At 44.5% G+C, this 19,758-nt stretch overlaps 1 protein-coding gene across 1 annotated transcript in view; it reads right to left on the bottom strand.

Annotated features, from left to right (window-relative positions):
• Positions 1-19,758, bottom strand: part of UNC13B (unc-13 homolog B) — a gene marked incomplete in the record, with an annotated part of 1,551,453 nt that overhangs the window by 253,498 nt on the left and 1,278,197 nt on the right. The window contains 1 exon segment of the mRNA XM_053701016.1: positions 13,170-13,247. Within this exon segment, the coding sequence (XP_053556991.1) occupies positions 13,170-13,247 (78 nt within the window).

The following is a 19,758-nucleotide window of genomic DNA, read 5'->3' as shown; positions in this document are numbered from 1 at the left end:
CTGTCTGCCCCTGCAGTGTAAAGCTGTATAGGTAAGGATAACTCCCTGTCCCTGCAGTGTAAAGCTGTATAGGTAAGGATTACTCCCTGTCCCTGCAGTGTAAAGCTGTATAGGTACGGATAACTCCCTGCCCCTGCATTGTAAAACTGTATAGGTAAGGATAACTCCCTGCCCCTGCAGTGTAAAGCTGTATAGGTACGGATAAATTCCTGCCCCTGCAGCGTAAAGCTGTATAGGTACGGATAAGCTGTGTAGGTAAGGGTAATTGCCTGCCCCTGCAGTGTAAAGCTGTATAGGTAAGGATAACTCCCTGTACCTGCAGTGTAAAGCTGTATAGGTAAGGATTACTCCCTGTCCCTGCAGTGTAAAGCTGTATAGGTACGGATAACTCCCTGCCCCTGCAGTGTAAAACTGTATAGGTAAGGATAACTCCCTGCCCCTGCAGTGTAAAGCTGTATAGGTAATGGTAACTGCTTGCCCCTGCAGTGTAAAGCTGTATAGGTAAGGATAACTCCCTGTCCCTGCAGTGTAAAGCTGTATAGGTAAGGATTACTCCCTGTCCCTGCAGTGTAAAGCTGTATAGGTACGGATAACTCCCTGCCCCTGCAGTGTAAAGCTGTATAGGTACGGATAAATTCCTGCCCCTGCAGTGTAAAGCTGTATAGGTACGGATAAGCTGTGTAGGTAAGGGTAATTGCCTGCCCCTGCAGTGTAAAGCTGTATAGGTACGGATAAGCTGTGTAGGTAAGGATAACTCCCTGTCCCTGCAGTGTAAAGCTGTATAGGTAAGGATTACTCCCTGTCCCTGCAGTGTAAAGCTGTATAGGTACGGATAACTCCCTGCCCCTGCATTGTAAAACTGTATAGGTAAGGATAACTCCCTGCCCCTGCAGTGTAAAGCTGTATAGGTACGGATAAATTCCTGCCCCTGCAGCGTAAAGCTGTATAGGTACGGATAAGCTGTGTAGGTAAGGGTAATTGCCTGCCCCTGCAGTGTAAAGCTGTATAGGTAAGGATAACTCCCTGTACCTGCAGTGTAAAGCTGTATAGGTAAGGATTACTCCCTGTCCCTGCAGTGTAAAGCTGTATAGGTACGGATAACTCCCTGCCCCTGCAGTGTAAAACTGTATAGGTAAGGATAACTCCCTGCCCCTGCAGTGTAAAGCTGTATAGGTAATGGTAACTGCTTGCCCCTGCAGTGTAAAGCTGTATAGGTAAGGATAACTCCCTGTCCCTGCAGTGTAAAGCTGTATAGGTAAGGATTACTCCCTGTCCCTGCAGTGTAAAGCTGTATAGGTACGGATAACTCCCTGCCCCTGCAGTGTAAAGCTGTATAGGTACGGATAAATTCCTGCCCCTGCAGTGTAAAGCTGTATAGGTACGGATAAGCTGTGTAGGTAAGGGTAATTGCCTGCCCCTGCAGTGTAAAGCTGTGTAGGTAAGGGTAATTGCCTGCCTCTGCAGTGTAAAGCTGTAAAGGTAAGGGTAACTGTCTGCCCCTGCAGTGTAAAGCTGTATAGGTAAGGGTAACTGCTTGCCCCTGCAGTGTAAAGCTGTATAGGTAAGGGAACTGTCTGCCCCTGCAGTGTAAAGCTGTATAGGTAAGGTTAACTGCCTGCCCCTGCAGTGTAAAGCTGTATAGGTAATGGTAACTGTCTGACCCTGCAGTGTAAAGCTGTATAGGTAATGGTAACTGCTTGCCCCTGCAGTGTAAAGCTGTATAGGTAATGGTAACTGCTTGCCCCTGCAGTGTAAAGCTGTATAGGTAAGGGTAACTGCCTGCCCCTGCAGTGTAAAGCTGTATAGGTAATGGTAACTGTCTGACCCTGCAGTGTAAAGCTGTATAAGTAATGGTAACTGCCTGCCCCTGCAGTGTAAAGCTGTATAGGTAAGGGTAACTGCCTGCCCCTGCAGTGTAAAGCTGTAAAGGTAAGGGTAACTGCCTGCCCCTGCAGTGTAAAGCTGTAAAGGTAAGGGTAACTGCCTCCCCCTGCAGTGTAACGCTGTATAGGTAAGGGTAACTGCCTGCCCCTGCAGTGTAACGCTGTATAGGTAAGGGTAACTGCCTCCCCCTGCAATGTAACGCTGTATAGGTAAGGGTAACTGCCTCCCCCTGCAGTGTAACGTTGTATAGGTAAGGGTAACTGCCTGCCCCTGCAGTGTAAAGCTGTAAAGGTAAGGGTAACTGCCTGCCCCTGCAGTGTAAAGCTGTAAAGGTAAGGGTAACTGCCTGCCCCTGCAGTGTAACGCTGTATAGGTAAGGGTAACTGCCTGCCCCTGCAGTGTAACGCTGTATAGGTAAGGGTAACTGCCTCCCCCTGCAATGTAACGCTGTATAGGTAAGGGTAACTGCCTCCCCCTGCAGTGTAACGTTGTATAGGTAAGGGTAACTGCCTGCCCCTGCAGTGTAACGCTGTATAGGTAATGGTAACTGCCTGCCCCTGTAGTGTAAAGCTGTAAAGGTAATGGTAACTGCTTGCCCCTGAAGTGTAAAGCTGTAAAGGTAAGGGTAACTGCCTGCCCCTGCAGTGTAAAGCTGTAAAGGTAAGGGTAACTGCCTGCCCCTGCAGTGTAAAGCTGTATAGGTAAGGGTAACTGCCTGCCCCTGCAGTGTAAAGCTGTATAGGTAATGGCAACTGCCTGCCCCTGTAGTGTAAAGCTGTATAGGTAAGGGTAACTGCCTGCCCCTGCAGTGTAACGCTGTATAGGTAATGGCAACTGCCTGCCCCTGCAGTTGTAAAGTTGTATAGGAAAGGGTAACTGCCTGCCCCTGCAGTGTAAAGCTGTATAGGTAAGGGTAACTGCCTGCCCCTGCAGTGTAACGCTGTATAGGTAATGGAAACTGCCTGCCCCTGCAGTGTAACGCTGTATAGGTAATGGAAACTGCCTGCCCCTGCAGTGTAAAGTTGTATAGGTAAGGGTAACTGCCTGCCCCTGCAGTGTAAAGCTGTATAGGTAAGGGTAACTGCCTGTCCCTGCAGTGTAAAGCTGTATAGGTAAGGGTAACTGCCTACCCCTGCAGTGTAAAGCTGTATAGGTAATGGTAACTGCTTGCCCCTGCAGTGTAAAGCTGTATAGGTAAGGGTAACTGTCTGCCCCTGCAGTGTAAAGCTGTATAGGTAAGGATAACTCCCTGTCCCTGCAGTGTAAAGCTGTATAGGTAAGGATTACTCCCTGTCCCTGCAGTGTAAAGCTGTATAGGTACGGATAACTCCCTGCCCCTGCAGTGTAAAACTGTATAGGTAAGGATAACTCCCTGCCCCTGCAGTGTAAAGCTGTATAGGTACGGATAACTTCCTGCCCCTGCAGTGTAAAGCTGTATAGGTACGGATAAGCTGTGTAGGTAAGGGTAATTGCCAGCCCCTGCAGTGTAAAGCTGTGTAGGTAAGGGTAATTGCCTGCCCCTGCAGTGTAAAGCTGTAAAGGTAAGGGTAACTGTCTACCCCTGCAGTGTAAAGCTGTATAGGTAATGGTAACTGTCTGCCCCTGCAGTGTAAAGCTGTATAGGTAAGGGTAACTGTCTGCCCCTGCAGTGTAAAGCTGTATAGGTAATGGTAACTGGCTGCCCCTGCAGTGTAAAGCTGTATAGGTAAGGATAACTGTCTGCCCCTGCAGTGTAAAGCTGTATAGGTAGTGGTAACTGCCTGCCCGTGCAGTGAAACTGTATAGGTAATGGTAACTGTCTGCCCCTGCAGTGTAAAGCTGTATAGGTAGTGGTAACTGCCTGCCCCTGCAGTATAAAGCTGTATAGGTAATGGTAACTGCTTGCCCCTGCAGTGTAAAGCTGTATAGGTAATGGTAACTGCTTGCCCCTGCAGTGTAAAGCTGTATAGGTAAGGGTAACTGCCTGCCCCTGCAGTGTAAAGCTGTATAGGTAATGGTAACAGCCTGCCCCTGCAGTGTAAAGCTGCATAGGTAAGGGTAACTGCCTGCCCCTGCAGTGTAAAGCTGTATAGGTAAGGGTAACTGCCTGCCCCTGCAGTGTAAAGCTGTGTAGGTAAGCGTAATTGCCTGCCCCTGCAGTGTAAAGCTGTAAAGGTAAGGGTAACTGTCTGCCCCTGCAGTGTAAAGCTGTATAGGTAAGGGTAACTGCCTGCCCCTGCAGTGTAAAGCTGTATAGGTAAGGGTAACTGTCTGCCCCTGCAGTGTAAAGCTGTATAGGTAAGGTTAACTGCCTGCCCCTGCAGTGTAAAGCTGTATAGGTAATGGTAACTGTCTGAGCCTGCAGTGTAAAGCTGTATAGGTAATGGTAACTGCCTGCCCCTGCAGTGTAAAGCTGTATAGGTAAGAGTAATTGTCTGCCCCTGCAGTGTAAAGCAGTATAGGTAAGGGTAACTGTCTGCCCCTGCAGTGTAAAGCTGTATAGGTAAGGGTAACTGCCTGCCCCTGCAGTGTAAAGCTGTATAGGTAAGGGTAACTGCCTGCCCCTGCAGTGTAAAGCTGTATAGGTAAGGGTAACTGCCTGCCCCTGCAGTGAAAAGCTGTATAGGTAAGGGTAACTGGCTGCCCCTGCAGTGTAAAGCTGTATAGGTAAGGGTAACTGCCTGCCCCTGCAGTGTAAAGCTGTATAGGTAAGGGTAACTGTCTGCCCCTGCAGTGTAAAGCTGTATAGGTAATGGTAACTGGCTGCCCCTGCAGTGTAAAGCTGTATAGGTAAGGGTAACTGCCTGCCCCTGCAGTGTAAAGCTGTATAGGTAATGGTAACTGGCTGCCCCTGCAGTGTAAAGCTGTATAGGTAAGGGTAACTGCCTGCCCCTGCAGTGTAAAGCTGTATAGGTAATGGTAACTGCCTGCCCCTGCAGTGTAAAGCTGTATAGGTAATGGTAACTGCTTGCCCCTGCAGTGTAAAGCTGTATAGGTAATGGTAACTGCTTGCCCCTGCAGTGTAAAACTGTATAGGTAATGGTAACTGGCTGCCCCTGCAGTGTAAAGCTGTATAGGTAAGGGTAACTGGCTGCCCCTGCAGTGTAAAGCTGTATAGGTAATGGTAACTGGCTGCCCCTGCAGTGTAAAGCTGTATAGGTAAGGGTAACTGCCTGCCCCTGCAGTGTAAAGCTGTATAGGTAATGGTAACTGCCTGCCCCTGCAGTGTAAAGCTGTATAGGTAATGGTAACTGCTTGCCCCTGCAGTGTAAAGCTGTATAGGTAATGGTAACTGCTTGCCCCTGCAGTGTAAAGCTGTATAGGTAAGGGTAACTGCCTGCCCCTGCAGTGTAAAGCTGTATAGGTAAGGATAACTGCCTGCCCCTGCAGTGTAAAACTGTATAGGTAATGGCAACTGCCTGCCCCTGCAGTGTAAAGCTGTATAGGTAAGGGTAACTGCCTGCCCCTGCAGTGTAAAGCTGTATAGGTAAGGGTAACTGCTTGCCCCTGCAGTGTAAAGCTGTATAGGTAAGGGTAACTGCTTGCCCCTGCAGTGTAAAACTGTATAGGTAATGGTAACTGCTTGCCCCTGCAGTGTAAAGCTGTATAGGTAATGGTAACTGCTTGCCCCTGCAGTGTAAAGATGTATAGGTAATGGTAACTGCTTGCCCCTGCAGTGTAAATCTGTATAGGTAATGGTAACTGCTTGCCCCTGCAGTGTAAAGATGTATAGGTAATGGTAACTGCTTGCCTCTGCAGTGTAAAGCTGTATAGGTAATGGTAACTGTCTGCCCCTGCAGTGTAAAGCTGTATAGGTAATGGTAACTGCTTGCCCCTGCAGTGTAACGCTGTATAGGTAAGGGTAACTGCCTGCCCCATGCAGTGTAAAGCTGTATAGGTAAGGGTAACTGCCTGCCCCTGCAGTGTAAAGCTGTATAGGTAATGGTAACTGCTTGCCCCTGCAGTGTAAAGCTGTATAGGTAAGGGTAATTGCCTGCCCCTGCAGTGTAAAGCTGTATAGGTAAGGGTAACTGCCTGCCCCTGCAGTGTAAAGCTGTATAGGTAAGGGTAACTGCCTGCCCCTGCAGTGTAAAGCTGTATAGGTAAGGGTAACTGCCTGCCCCTGCAGTGTAAAGCTGTATAGGTAAGGGTAACTACCTGCCCCTGCAGTGTAAAGCTGTATAGGTAAGGGTAACTACCTGCCCCTGCAGTGTAAAGCTGTATAGGTAAGGGTAACTGCCTGCCCCTGCAGTGTAAAGCTGTATAGGTAATGGTAACTGCCTGCCCCTGCAGTGTAACGCTGTATAGGTAATGGTAACTACCTGCCCCTGCAGTGTAAAGCTGTATAGGTAAGGGTAACTGCCTGCCCCTGCAGTGTAACGCTGTATAGGTAAGGGTAACTACCTGCCCCTGCAGTGTAAAGCTGTATAGGTAAGGGTAACTACCTGCCCCTGCAGTGTAAAGCTGTATAGGTAAGGGTAACTACCTGCCCCTGCAGTGTAAAGCTGTATAGGTAATGGTAACTACCTGCCCCTGCAGTGTAAAGCTGTATAGGTAAGGGTAACTGCCTGCCCCTGCAGTGTAACGCTGTATAGGTAAGGGTAACTACCTGCCCCTGCAGTGTAAAGCTGTATAGGTAAGGGTAACTGCCTGCCCCTGCAGTGTAACGCTGTATAGGTAATGGTAACTGCTTGCCCCTGCAGTGTAAAGCTGTATAGGTAATGGTAACTGCTTGCCCCTGCAGTGTAAAGCTGTATAGGTAATGGTAACTCGTTGCCCCTGCAGTGTAAAGCTGTATAGGTAAGGGTAACTGCTTGCCCCTGCAGTGTGAAGCTATATAGGTAATGGTAACTCGTTGCCCCTGCAGTGTAAAGCTGTATAGGTAATGGTAACTGCTTGCCCCTGCAGTGTAAAGCCGTATAGGTAAGGGTAACTGCTTGCCCCTGCAGTGTAAAGCTGTATAGGTAAGGGTAACTGCCTGCCCCTGCAGTGTAAAGCTGTATAGGTAATGGTAACTGCTTGCCCCTGCAGTGTAAAGCTGTATAGGTAATGGTAACTGCTTGCCCCTGCAGTGTAAAGATGTATAGGTAAGGGTAACTGCTTGCCTCTGCAGTGTAAAGCTGTATAGGTAATGGTAACTGCTTGCCTCTGCAGTGTAAAGCTGTATAGGTAATGGTAACTGCTTGCCTCTGCAGTGTAAAGCTGTATAGGTAATGGTAACTGTCTGCCCCTGCAGTGTAAAGCTGTATAGGTAAGGGTAACTGCTTGCCTCTGCAGTGTAAAGCTGTATAGGTAATGGTAACTGCCTGTCCCTGCAGTGTAAAGCTGTATAGGTAAGGGTAACTGCCTGCCCCTGCAGTGTAAAGCTGTATAGGTAATGGTAACTGCTTGCCCCTGCAGTGTAAAGCTGTATAGGTAAGGGTAACTGTCTGCCCCTGCAGTGTAAAGCTGTATAGGTAAGGATAACTCCCTGTCCCTGCAGTGTAAAGCTGTATAGGTAAGGATTACTCCCTGTCCCTGCAGTGTAAAGCTGTATAGGTACGGATAACTCCCTGCCCCTGCAGTGTAAAACTGTATAGGTAAGGATAACTCCCTGCCCCTGCAGTGTAAAGCTGTATAGGTACGGATAACTTCCTGCCCCTGCAGTGTAAAGCTGTATAGGTACGGATAAGCTGTGTAGGTAAGGGTAATTGCCTGCCCCTGCAGTGTAAAGCTGTGTAGGTAAGGGTAATTGCCTGCCCCTGCAGTGTAAAGCTGTAAAGGTAAGGGTAACTGTCTGCCCCTGCAGTGTAAAGCTGTATAGGTAAGGGTAACTGCTTGCCCCTGCAGTGTAAAGCTGTATAGGTAAGGGTAACTGTCTGCCCCTGCAGTGTAAAGCTGTATAGGTAAGGTTAACTGCCTGCCCCTGCAGTGTAAAGCTGTATAGGTAATGGTAACTGTCTGACCCTGCAGTGTAAAGCTGTATAAGTAATGGTAACTGCCTGCCCCTGCAGTGTAAAGCTGTATAGGTAAGGGTAATTGCCTGCCCCTGCAGTGTAAAGCTGTATAGGTAAGGGTAACTGCCTGCCCCTGCAGTGTAAAGCTGTATAGGTAAGGGTAACTGCCTGCCCCTGCAGTGTAAAGCTGTATAGGTAATGGTAACTGTCTGCCCCTGCAGTGTAAAGCTGTATAGGTAATGGTAACTGCTTGCCCCTGCAGTGTAAAGCTGTATAGGTAAGGGTAACTGCCTGCCCCTGCAGTGTAAAGCTGTATAGGTAAGGGTAACTGCCTGCCCCTGCAGTGTAAAGCTGTATAGGTAAGGGTAACTCCCTGCCCCTGCAGTGTAAAGCTGTATAGGTACGGATAACTCCCTGCAGTGTAAAACTGTATAGGTAAAGATAACTCCCTGCCCCTGCAGTGTAAAGCTGTATAGGTACGGATAACTTCCTGCCCCTGCAGTGTAAAGCTGTATAGGTACGGATAAGCTGTGTAGGTAAGGGTAACTCCCTGCCCCTGCAGTGTAAAACTGTATAGGTACGGATAACTTCCTGCCCCTGCAGTGTAAAGCTGTATAGGTACGGATAAGCTGTGTAGGTAAGGGTAACTCCCTGCCCCTGCAGTGTAAAGCTGTATAGGTACGGATAACTTCCTGCCCCTGCATTTTAAAGCTGTATAGGTACAGATAAGCTGTGTAGGTAAGGGTAATTGCCTGCCCCTGCAGTGTAAAGCTGTGCAGGTAAGGGTAATTGCCTGCCCCTGCAGTGTAAAGCTGTAAAGGTAAGGGTAACTGTCTGCACCTGCAGTGTAAAGCTGTAAAGGTAAGGGTAACTGTCTGCACCTGCAGTGTAAAGCTGTATAGGTAAGGGTAGCTGTTTGCCCCTGCAGTGTAAAGCTGTATAGGTAAGGGTAACTGCCTGCCCCTGCAGTGTAAAGCTGTATAGGTAAGGTTAACTGCCTGCCCCTGCAGTGTAAAGCTGTATAGGTAAGGTTAACTGCCTGCCCCTGCAGTGTAAAGCTGTATAGGTAATGGTAACTGTCTGACCCTGCAGTGTAAAGCTGTATAGGTAATGGTAACTGCCTGCCCCTGCAGTGTAAAGCTGTATAGGTAAGGGTAACTGCCTGCCCATGCAGTGTAAAGCTGTATAGGTAAGGGTAACTGCCTGCCCCTGCAGTGAAAAGCTGTATAGGTAAGGGTAACTGTCTACCCCTGCAGTGTAAAGCTGTATAGGTAATGGTAACTGTCTGCCCCTGCAGTGTAAAGCTGTATAGGTAAGGGTAACTGTCTGCCCCTGCAGTGTAAAGCTGTATAGGTAAGGGTAACTTCTTGCCCCTGCAGTGTAAAGCTGTATAGGTAAGGGTAACTGTCTGCCCCTGCAGTGTAAAGCTGTATAGGTAATGGTAACTGGCTGCCCCTGCAGTGTAAAGCTGTATAGGTAAGGATAACTGTCTGCCCCTGCAGTGTAAAGCTGTATAGGTAGTGGTAACTGCCTGCCCGTGCAGTGAAACTGTATAGGTAATGGTAACTGTCTGCCCCTGCAGTGTAAAGCTGTATAGGTAGTGGTAACTGCCTGCCCCTGCAGTATAAAGCTGTATAGGTAATGGTAACTGCTTGCCCCTGCAGTGTAAAGCTGTATAGGTAATGGTAACTGCTTGCCCCTGCAGTGTAAAGCTGTATAGGTAAGGGTAACTGCCTGCCCCTGCAGTGTAAAGCTGTATAGGTAATGGTAACAGCCTGCCCCTGCAGTGTAAAGCTGCATAGGTAAGGGTAACTGCCTGCCCCTGCAGTGTAAAGCTGTATAGGTAAGGGTAACTGCCTGCCCCTGCAGTGTAAAGCTGTGTAGGTAAGGGTAATTGCCTGCCCCTGCAGTGTAAAGCTGTAAAGGTAAGGGTAACTGTCTGCCCCTGCAGTGTAAAGCTGTATAGGTAAGGGTAACTGCCTGCCCCTGCAGTGTAAAGCTGTATAGGTAAGGGTAACTGTCTGCCCCTGCAGTGTAAAGCTGTATAGGTAAGGTTAACTGCCTGCCCCTGCAGTGTAAAGCTGTATAGGTAATGGTAACTGTCTGAGCCTGCAGTGTAAAGCTGTATAGGTAATGGTAACTGCCTGCCCCTGCAGTGTAAAGCTGTATAGGTAAGAGTAATTGTCTGCCCCTGCAGTGTAAAACAGTATAGGTAAGGGTAACTGTCTGCCCCTGCAGTGTAAAGCTGTATAGGTAAGGGTAACTGCCTGCCCCTGCAGTGTAAAGCTGTATAGGTAAGGGTAACTGCCTGCCCCTGCAGTGTAAAGCTGTATAGGTAAGGGTAACTGCCTGCCCCTGCAGTGAAAAGCTGTATAGGTAAGGGTAACTGGCTGCCCCTGCAGTGTAAAGCTGTATAGGTAAGGGTAACTGCCTGCCCCTGCAGTGTAAAGCTGTATAGGTAAGGGTAACTGTCTGCCCCTGCAGTGTAAAGCTGTATAGGTAATGGTAACTGGCTGCCCCTGCAGTGTAAAGCTGTATAGGTAAGGGTAACTGCCTGCCCCTGCAGTGTAAAGCTGTATAGGTAATGGTAACTGGCTGCCCCTGCAGTGTAAAGCTGTATAGGTAAGGGTAACTGCCTGCCCCTGCAGTGTAAAGCTGTATAGGTAATGGTAACTGCCTGCCCCTGCAGTGTAAAGCTGTATAGGTAATGGTAACTGCTTGCCCCTGCAGTGTAAAGCTGTATAGGTAATGGTAACTGCTTGCCCCTGCAGTGTAAAACTGTATAGGTAATGGTAACTGGCTGCCCCTGCAGTGTAAAGCTGTATAGGTAAGGGTAACTGCCTGCCCCTGCAGTGTAAAGCTGTATAGGTAATGGTAACTGGCTGCCCCTGCAGTGTAAAGCTGTATAGGTAAGGGTAACTGCCTGCCCCTGCAGTGTAAAGCTGTATAGGTAATGGTAACTGCCTGCCCCTGCAGTGTAAAGCTGTATAGGTAATGGTAACTGCTTGCCCCTGCAGTGTAAAGCTGTATAGGTAATGGTAACTGCTTGCCCCTGCAGTGTAAAGCTGTATAGGTAAGGGTAACTGCCTGCCCCTGCAGTGTAAAGCTGTATAGGTAATGGTAACTGCTTGCCCCTGCAGTGTAAAGCTGTATAGGTAAGGGTAACTGCCTGCCCCTGCAGTGTAAAGCTGTATAGGTAAGGGTAACTGCTTGCCCCTGCAGTGTAAAGCTGTATAGGTAAGGGTAACTGCTTGCCCCTGCAGTGTAAAACTGTATAGGTAATGGTAACTGCTTGCCCCTGCAGTGTAAAGCTGTATAGGTAATGGTAACTGCTTGCCCCTGCAGTGTAAAGATGTATAGGTAATGGTAACTGCTTGCCCCTGCAGTGTAAATCTGTATAGGTAATGGTAACTGCTTGCCCCTGCAGTGTAAAGATGTATAGGTAATGGTAACTGCTTGCCTCTGCAGTGTAAAGCTGTATAGGTAATGGTAACTGTCTGCCCCTGCAGTGTAAAGCTGTATAGGTAATGGTAACTGCTTGCCCCTGCAGTGTAACGCTGTATAGGTAAGGGTAACTGCCTGCCCCATGCAGTGTAAAGCTGTATAGGTAAGGGTAACTGCCTGCCCCTGCAGTGTAAAGCTGTATAGGTAATGGTAACTGCTTGCCCCTGCAGTGTAAAGCTGTATAGGTAAGGGTAACTGCCTGCCCCATGCAGTGTAAAGCTGTATAGGTAAGGGTAACTGCCTGCCCCTGCAGTGTAAAGCTGTATAGGTAAGGGTAACTGCCTGCCCCTGCAGTGTAAAGCTGTATAGGTAAGGGTAACTGCCTGCCCCTGCAGTGTAAAGCTGTATAGGTAAGGGTAACTGCCTGCCCCTGCAGTGTAAAGCTGTATAGGTAAGGGTAACTACCTGCCCCTGCAGTGTAAAGCTGTATAGGTAAGGGTAACTACCTGCCCCTGCAGTGTAAAGCTGTATAGGTAAGGGTAACTGCCTGCCCCTGCAGTGTAAAGCTGTATAGGTAATGGTAACTGCCTGCCCCTGCAGTGTAACGCTGTATAGGTAATGGTAACTACCTGCCCCTGCAGTGTAAAGCTGTATAGGTAAGGGTAACTGCCTGCCCCTGCAGTGTAACGCTGTATAGGTAAGTGTAACTACCTGCCCCTGCAGTGTAAAGCTGTATAGGTAAGGGTAACTACCTGCCCCTGCAGTGTAAAGCTGTATAGGTAAGGGTAACTACCTGCCCCTGCAGTGTAAAGCTGTATAGGTAATGGTAACTACCTGCCCCTGCAGTGTAAAGCTGTATAGGTAAGGGTAACTGCCTGCCCCTGCAGTGTAAAGCTGTATAGGTAAGGGTAACTGCCTGCCCCTGCAGTGTAAAGCTGTATAGGTAATGGTAACTGCTTGCCCCTGCAGTGTAAAGATGTATAGGTAATGGCAACTGCTTGCCCCTGCAGTGTAAAGCTGTATAGGTAATGGTAACTGCTTGCCCCTGCAGTGTAAAGATGTATAGGTAAGGGTAACTGCTTGCCTCTGCAGTGTAAAGCTGTATAGGTAATGGTAACTGCTTGCCTCTGCAGTGTAAAGCTGTATAGGTAATGGTAACTGCTTGCCTCTGCAGTGTAAAGCTGTATAGGTAATGGTAACTGTCTGCCCCTGCAGTGTAAAGCTGTATAGGTAAGGGTAACTGCTTGCCTCTGCAGTGTAAAGCTGTATAGGTAATGGTAACTGCTTGCCCCTGCAGTGTAAAGATGTATAGGTAAGGGTAACTGCTTGCCTCTGCAGTGTAAAGCTGTATAGGTAATGGTAACTGCTTGCCCCTGCAGTGTAAAGATGTATAGGTAAGGATAACTTAAGGGTAACTCCACATAGAAACTGGACTGACACGGCAATGTGAGGGGAACATGAATGGGGTACTCAGACCCTCCAGTTTTAGCTATAAGGACACAGCAAATTAAATTATGGACAAACAAACAATTTGCATTTAAGGGACAGTAAAGTGGATAGAGCATGGCATTTTAAGCAACTTTCCAATTTTCTTCTATAATCAATTTTGCTTAGTTCTTTTGTTACCTTTTGTTAAAAGTAATCCTAGGTGAGCTCAGGAGCGTTTGCATGTTTTTAGGCATCTGGCAGCAGCAGTGCAACAATGTTTCAAGTGATGATATACATTGTTTTAAATACTATTGTCATAGAATGTGTTGTCTTTTTTCTCTTGCCCCTCACACAGACATAAGTAGACACATCATAAAAAGCGTCTTTCAATTCTGCTCTCTAATTTAGCTACTTCAGACAATGGTAAGCTGCCAGCATTGTAGGACAATAAAGCTAATGCCACTCAAGTTTCTCAGGACAAGGACTTGCACATTTTACCTCCTTTCCTCCCATGGCTTCAAACATCTTCTCTAACTGCACCCTCAGCTGCTGGACGTTGTTCATCAGGATGCAGGGCTACAAAAGACACATCAGGTCATTACAAACAACATGGGGACACACATTTGTCACTATGACAATTAATGAGATGCTTTTATGACAAAAGGTGATCAAGCAGACAGCAAATGCACAGATATAACGATCATTATCAGTCTTGGCTTATTACAGAATACGTCAGTAGCGCCTCTAAGAGGAGTCTGAAGAATCTCACCCAGCGCTGTATTTACTTTGTTTTGATTTTCCCTACTGCTCCAATACATAATCATATTTGCCAGTATATGAATTCTAAACACTTAAACAGTTCGCTATTAACTTATTTATGATAGCAACATACAGATTATTGGTTAACATGTGCACCTTTATGAACCAAAGGGCAAAAAACAATATTTGCTGGGTGGATGGCAGTAGGAAAAGGAGGTCACATGACTACAAAGGGAAACATGAAGACACTTTACTGTCATGTACACTTCCCTGTCATGTACACTTCCCTGTCATGTACACTTCCCTGTCATGTACACTTTACTGTCATGTACACTTCCCTGTCATGTACACTTCCCTGTCATGTACACTTTACTGTCATGTACACTTCCCTGTCATGTACACTTCCCTGTCATGTACACTTTACTGTCATGTACACTTTACTGTCATGTACACTTCCCTGTCATGTACACTTTACTGTCATATACACTTCCCTGTCATGTACACTTCCCTGTCATATACACTTCCCTGTCATGTACACTTCCCTGTCATGTACACTTTACTGTCATGTACACTTTACTGTCATGTACACTTTACTGTCATGTACACTTCCCTGTCATGTACACTTTACTGTCATGTACACTTCCCTGTCATGTACACTTCCCTGTCATGTACACTTTACTGTCATGTACACTTTACTGTCATGTACACTTCCCTGTCATGTACACTTTACTGTCATATACACTTCCCTGTCATGTACACTTCCCTGCCATGTACACTTCCCTGTCATGTACACTTCCCTGTCATGTACACTTCCCTGTCATGTACACTTTACTGTCATGTACACTTCCCTGTCATGTACACTTTACTGTCATGTACACTTCCCTGTCATGTACACTTCCCTGTCATGTACACTTCCCTGTCATGTACACTTCCCTGTCATGTACACTTCCCTGTCATATACACTTCCCTGTCATGTACACTTCCCTGTCATGTACACTTCCCTGTCATGTACACTTCCCTGTCATGTACACTTCCCTTTCATGTACACTTCCCTGTCATGTACACTTCCCTGTCATATACACTTCCCTGTCATGTACACTTCCCTGCCATGTACACTTCCCTGTCATGTACACTTCCCTGTCATGTACACTTTACTGTCATGTACACTTTACTGTCATGTACACTTCCCTGTCATGTACACTTTACTGTCATGTACACTTCCCTGTCATATACACTTCCCTGTCATGTACACTTCCCTGTCATGTACACTTTACTGTCATGTACACTTTACTGTCATGTACACTTTACTGTCATGTACACTTTACTGTCATGTACACTTCCCTGTCATGTACACTTTACTGTCATGTACACTTCCCTGTCATGTACACTTCCCTGTCATGTACACTTTACTGTCATGTACACTTTACTGTCATGTACACTTCCCTGTCATGTACACTTTACTGTCATATACACTTCCCTGTCATGTACACTTCCCTGTCATGTACACTTTACTGTCATATACACTTCCCTGTCATGTACACTTCCCTGCCATGTACACTTCCCTGTCATGTACACTTCCCTGTCATGTACACTTCCCTGTCATGTACACTTTACTGTCATGTACACTTCCCTGTCATGTACACTTTACTGTCATGTACACTTCCCTGTCATGTACACTTCCCTGTCATGTACACTTCCCTGTCATGTACACTTCCCTGTCATGTACACTTCCCTGTCATGTACACTTCCCTGTCATATACACTTCCCTGTCATGTACACTTCCCTGTCATGTACACTTCCCTGTCATGTACACTTCCCTGTCATGTACACTTCCCTTTCATGTACACTTCCCTGTCATGTACACTTCCCTGTCATATACACTTCCCTGTCATGTACACTTCCCTTTCATGTACACTTCCCTTTCATGAATGCTTCGGGCACAACTTAGGAGCCTTTTGGATGATGGTGTGGAAATGGGATTTATAGACAGGAGGACCATTGACCATTTAATAGTCGATAAACCTGTGATGCCCATTTTCCACCACTTCCCAAAGGTTTATAAGAGCCTTGAACATGCAAAAGACCGATAGTGGCGGGTATAGGGTCCCTATTGGAACCACTGTCTAACTGGGTCGACCAGTATCTGCAGCCACTTGTACATAGACTTTCAAGTTACATTAGGGACATGACACATGTGGTAACTAAGATGGAACAAATTAAGTGGAGACAAGAGTATAGTTGGTTAACGATTGACGTTTATTTTGCTATACCCAAGTATTCCCCACGATTTGGCCTAAAGGCTATTGTTAATAACATATTAAGTTTCTTTTAGAGCATCATTTTTTTATGTTCCTGGGACATTGCTATCTCCAGAGAGGTGGAACAGCTATGGGGGCAAAATTTGCCCCTCCTACGCCAACCTCTTCATGGGGTGGTGGGAGCGGTTCCATGTCTATGGAGATGGCAACTAGTTAATCCCCCAAGTTATAGCTATGCTCGCTATATTGATTTACTTCTAATAATCTGGTCTGGAGATCTAGGCACTGCTCAGAATTTTGTACAATACCTCAATGACAATGATGTTGAGATTAGCTTTACATTTGAATGGAACAAAATGAGGATCAATTTTCTTGATGTCACCTTCAGTTCTGATGGTATCTTGGGTAAAGTTATCTCCACTCTCTACAGGAAACCCATAACAGGCAATTCCCTCCTGCATGCCAAGAGGAATCACCCAAAACATGTTTTTGGGGAGATTGCAAAGGGCCAATTTATGCGTATTAAACGGAACTGTACCTTAGAGAATTACTTCCTGAGGGAGAGTGAAGAACTTACGAGACGTTTTCATAACAGAGGCTATCCAAAGAAAGTGGTGGCAGGTGCTTTGCCCAGGTCCATAAAATGGATAGGGTTACCTTGTTTAAGAGTAAGCAGTTAACATGCTCAAAAATATCTGAGCAAAATAAAAACAACCCGATTTTTATCATGGCTTTCTCTAACCATTATAAGGAGGTATGCTCTATAATAAAAAAATATATACCTATCCTCATGGGCGATACCCAATTGAGATCCTATGTTGAACAAGGATATAGGTTTGTATATAAAAAGAATCTGACCCTGGGCAATCTCCTGTCTCCTAGCCTTTTGGGGGATGGCAGTTCAGCCAGCTTATGGCTACGACATAAAGGTATCTTCAGATGTGGCAAAAGATCTTGTAGATCGTGTGACCATGTCAATGTCACAGACAAATTTTATTCTGCTGATCGTTCAGAAGAATATGAGATGAAAGGATGAGTTAACTGCACCAGTCTATTTGTAGTCTACTTGATCTATTGTACCATCTGTTCCAGAGAGTACGTAGGGAGAATGACCGGTGAGGTGGGTAAAATAATTAAAGAATATCTTTCATATATCTCCAGTGAAAAAGCATGTTCGACCATGTCAAAACATTTTATAGACACACATCAGGGAAAAGTTGAGTCTTTTAGGTGGCGGGCCATTGAACAGATAGTGAGACCACCTAGAGGTGGTGATAAAGTACAGATCCTTAGTCGACAAGAGATCTATTGGATCTATAAATTGGACAGTCTGCTACCAAAGGGCTTTAACTTCAAATTTGATATAAATTATTGGAAAAGGTAATGCTAGGTGTTCTAGTATCATAAATTTGAATTCTGAGGTACTTCTTTTGCACATTGTTTTTTGCAAATTGCACATTGTATTTTACATTAACTTGTACTTTGCACATTGTATTTTGCATCAACACTGAACAGAAAAACTCTAAGATCTTAAACACTGCAGTATATATTCACTGTGTACACCCCAGTGCATGAACAATTGATGCTGAACTCTTTTTACTTTTGAGAGTCACTAAGTAAATCCTGGCAACTGACTCCTATGTAATATGCTCACATTGATGTACATATGCTGGGGTATACATAGTGGCAGGATGTTCAACTGGCTATGTGGTTTGAGGAGATAGATGTGTGTGAGGTTATATAACAGGTTAGCTGGCATGTGCCATGGTCCTATTTCCTGTAATGGCTGAGATCTGGGACTTCATTAGTATGGTACTCTGGGACTTGGTTATGGAGCGGACTGTCAGCATATGAGTCCAGCTACCAAGTATATGAGTGGGGTTATTCCATTACTTAGTCCACTAGGTAGCAACCGTCAGGAACTCTATTTATACATGTACTAATCTACCAGTCTCTCTCATATGTGTGTATATATAGTATATAGTGCATGTATTAAGATATGCTGATGATAGCCTAAACAACATGTTTTAGTGTGTGTCTTATATAAGATGAGATTGGTATCTGTATTTGTCTATGCGCTAAACAACATATGTTTCTTATGTTTCATATATACTGCCCCAAGTTATGTCATTTTGTGACAAGTGACGGTTTCAAACTGTCAAGGTATATGTAAATATTAATATATATATAGTATTATATATTTGGCTAATCATTAACAAATGATTTATTCATTCATAAAACATTAAATGCTTTGACTGACCAAATTCAATCCTCCCCCACTTCTGTGATTACACAGGATGAGTCACAAAGTCACTTAAAAAGGAATGTTGTAAAAGTGATTTTGAGAAAGAGCAGAGTTTTATAGCTTAAATTAAAAGATAACAGCCTTGCAGGGGGTAGCAAACAGGGAATGTATGGAGCCTCAAAAATACATGCCCATATATGGGTTTCCTGCCAAGGTGAGGAGCCGATCCGTCTGGAAGAAGGTTTGAAAACACAAACATTTTCTAGAACTGTAATTTTTAACAAACACAAGTTAAATGATCCCCTGTGGAGCTCCATACACATCTGGCCCGGATTTAAGATTTCAAAATACCTTAGCCTGTGTACTGTTGACAACAGAATATTACACACACATATATATATATAAAATGTTTGTTATTCCAGGATAAATACAATTTCTCTGTGTTCCAGGAAGCTAATGGAAAATGACAGGAAGAACATTAATGGATATTTGTGGACCTAAAAAGCAATGATTATTAACACTATCATTTTTATTTCAGATCTGCATAGACAAGATTCATGCATTCAGGATTTATTAGAAATATGAAATATATTATATTCATGTTGGGATGCAGTGCAGTACTGAATATGAAACATGCTTTATTTGTATAAATATATATAAATGGATTTTAAATGCTATTAATTTTGGAATAGTTAGCAGTATAAATTATTTTGATGTAATATGATATTAGAAATAATTCTGATGTTTCATATTAAAATAATCAGAATAAATAATATGACGTAATACATGTGAACATGTAACTTATTAATGTAAAGAAATTATGGAATTTTGAATATAGATTTTAAAGAAATATTTTTACTGTCTAGAAATGGTTAAATTAATCTGTTTGTTTGTCATGCTGCCCCCCGATGGCCAAAATCCGGTGTTGCAATGCAAGAATTACAGCCAAAAGACAATTGGTTGTTAACAAAGATGCATCTCCCTAGCAACATACATTTCCAAAATGAACAAATCACAAAGCAGATTTTCAAAGGGCCTCCCATATTTCTCACCTATGATTAAACAATATAAGTTGTAGGCAGGATAGGAGAAGGGACTGGCTGCTGATGATTTTGCTAACCTGACTGAAAACTGTTGCGTGGGACACAGTCAAACTATAAGCAAAGTGGGCCATACTTTTTCTTATCAATTGCAATTACACTTATCTTTATATGAGGTGGGACAAACAAGAAATTTTCTTAAAATTGCATTATCGATTTTGGTCATTTTGGTAAAGTATTAAAAGTTTATTAATTACAGATAAATGTCTAAAACAAAAATATATGCATAGTCACTGCAGTTAAATTACAACTGATAGATTTAAAGAGCATATTTATATTTTAGCTTATATTCATAACCTGTGTATTTTAAACTAATCCTAAATTTTAAGTTGTTTATCTTTGCAAAATATAGATATATATATATCTTAGAATTGGTTTTAATTATGAGTAACTGAGAAGTTATTTCAGTTTAAATAAATGGACATTTAAAGTAACTGTTTACATTAAGAATATATGTACTTTTAGTATCCTAATTAGAATTGTATTAGAACTAATTGTATCTAAATAGCTGAGTGCATTGCTTGAATGTTAGTAGCTAAATATATTGGAATCTCATTGTGTTAATTAAATGAAAGGCTATTGTGAATAAGGCTAATTTTAAAGGTAAACTTTTATGAACTTTGCATAGCATATTTTAATAGTTTTAAACGTGTATAGTATTGACGCATACTCTGGTTCCTACAGATATATTTAAATGTTTTTATAGATATCAACTAATAAAAAAG

The sequence above is a fragment of the Bombina bombina genome, chromosome 2 (assembly GCF_027579735.1).
Source record: "Bombina bombina isolate aBomBom1 chromosome 2, aBomBom1.pri, whole genome shotgun sequence".
Taxonomy (NCBI): Eukaryota; Metazoa; Chordata; class Amphibia; order Anura; family Bombinatoridae; genus Bombina; species Bombina bombina.
The sequence above is the reverse complement of the archived record's forward strand: the minus strand, read 5'-3'. Positions and strand labels throughout refer to the sequence as shown.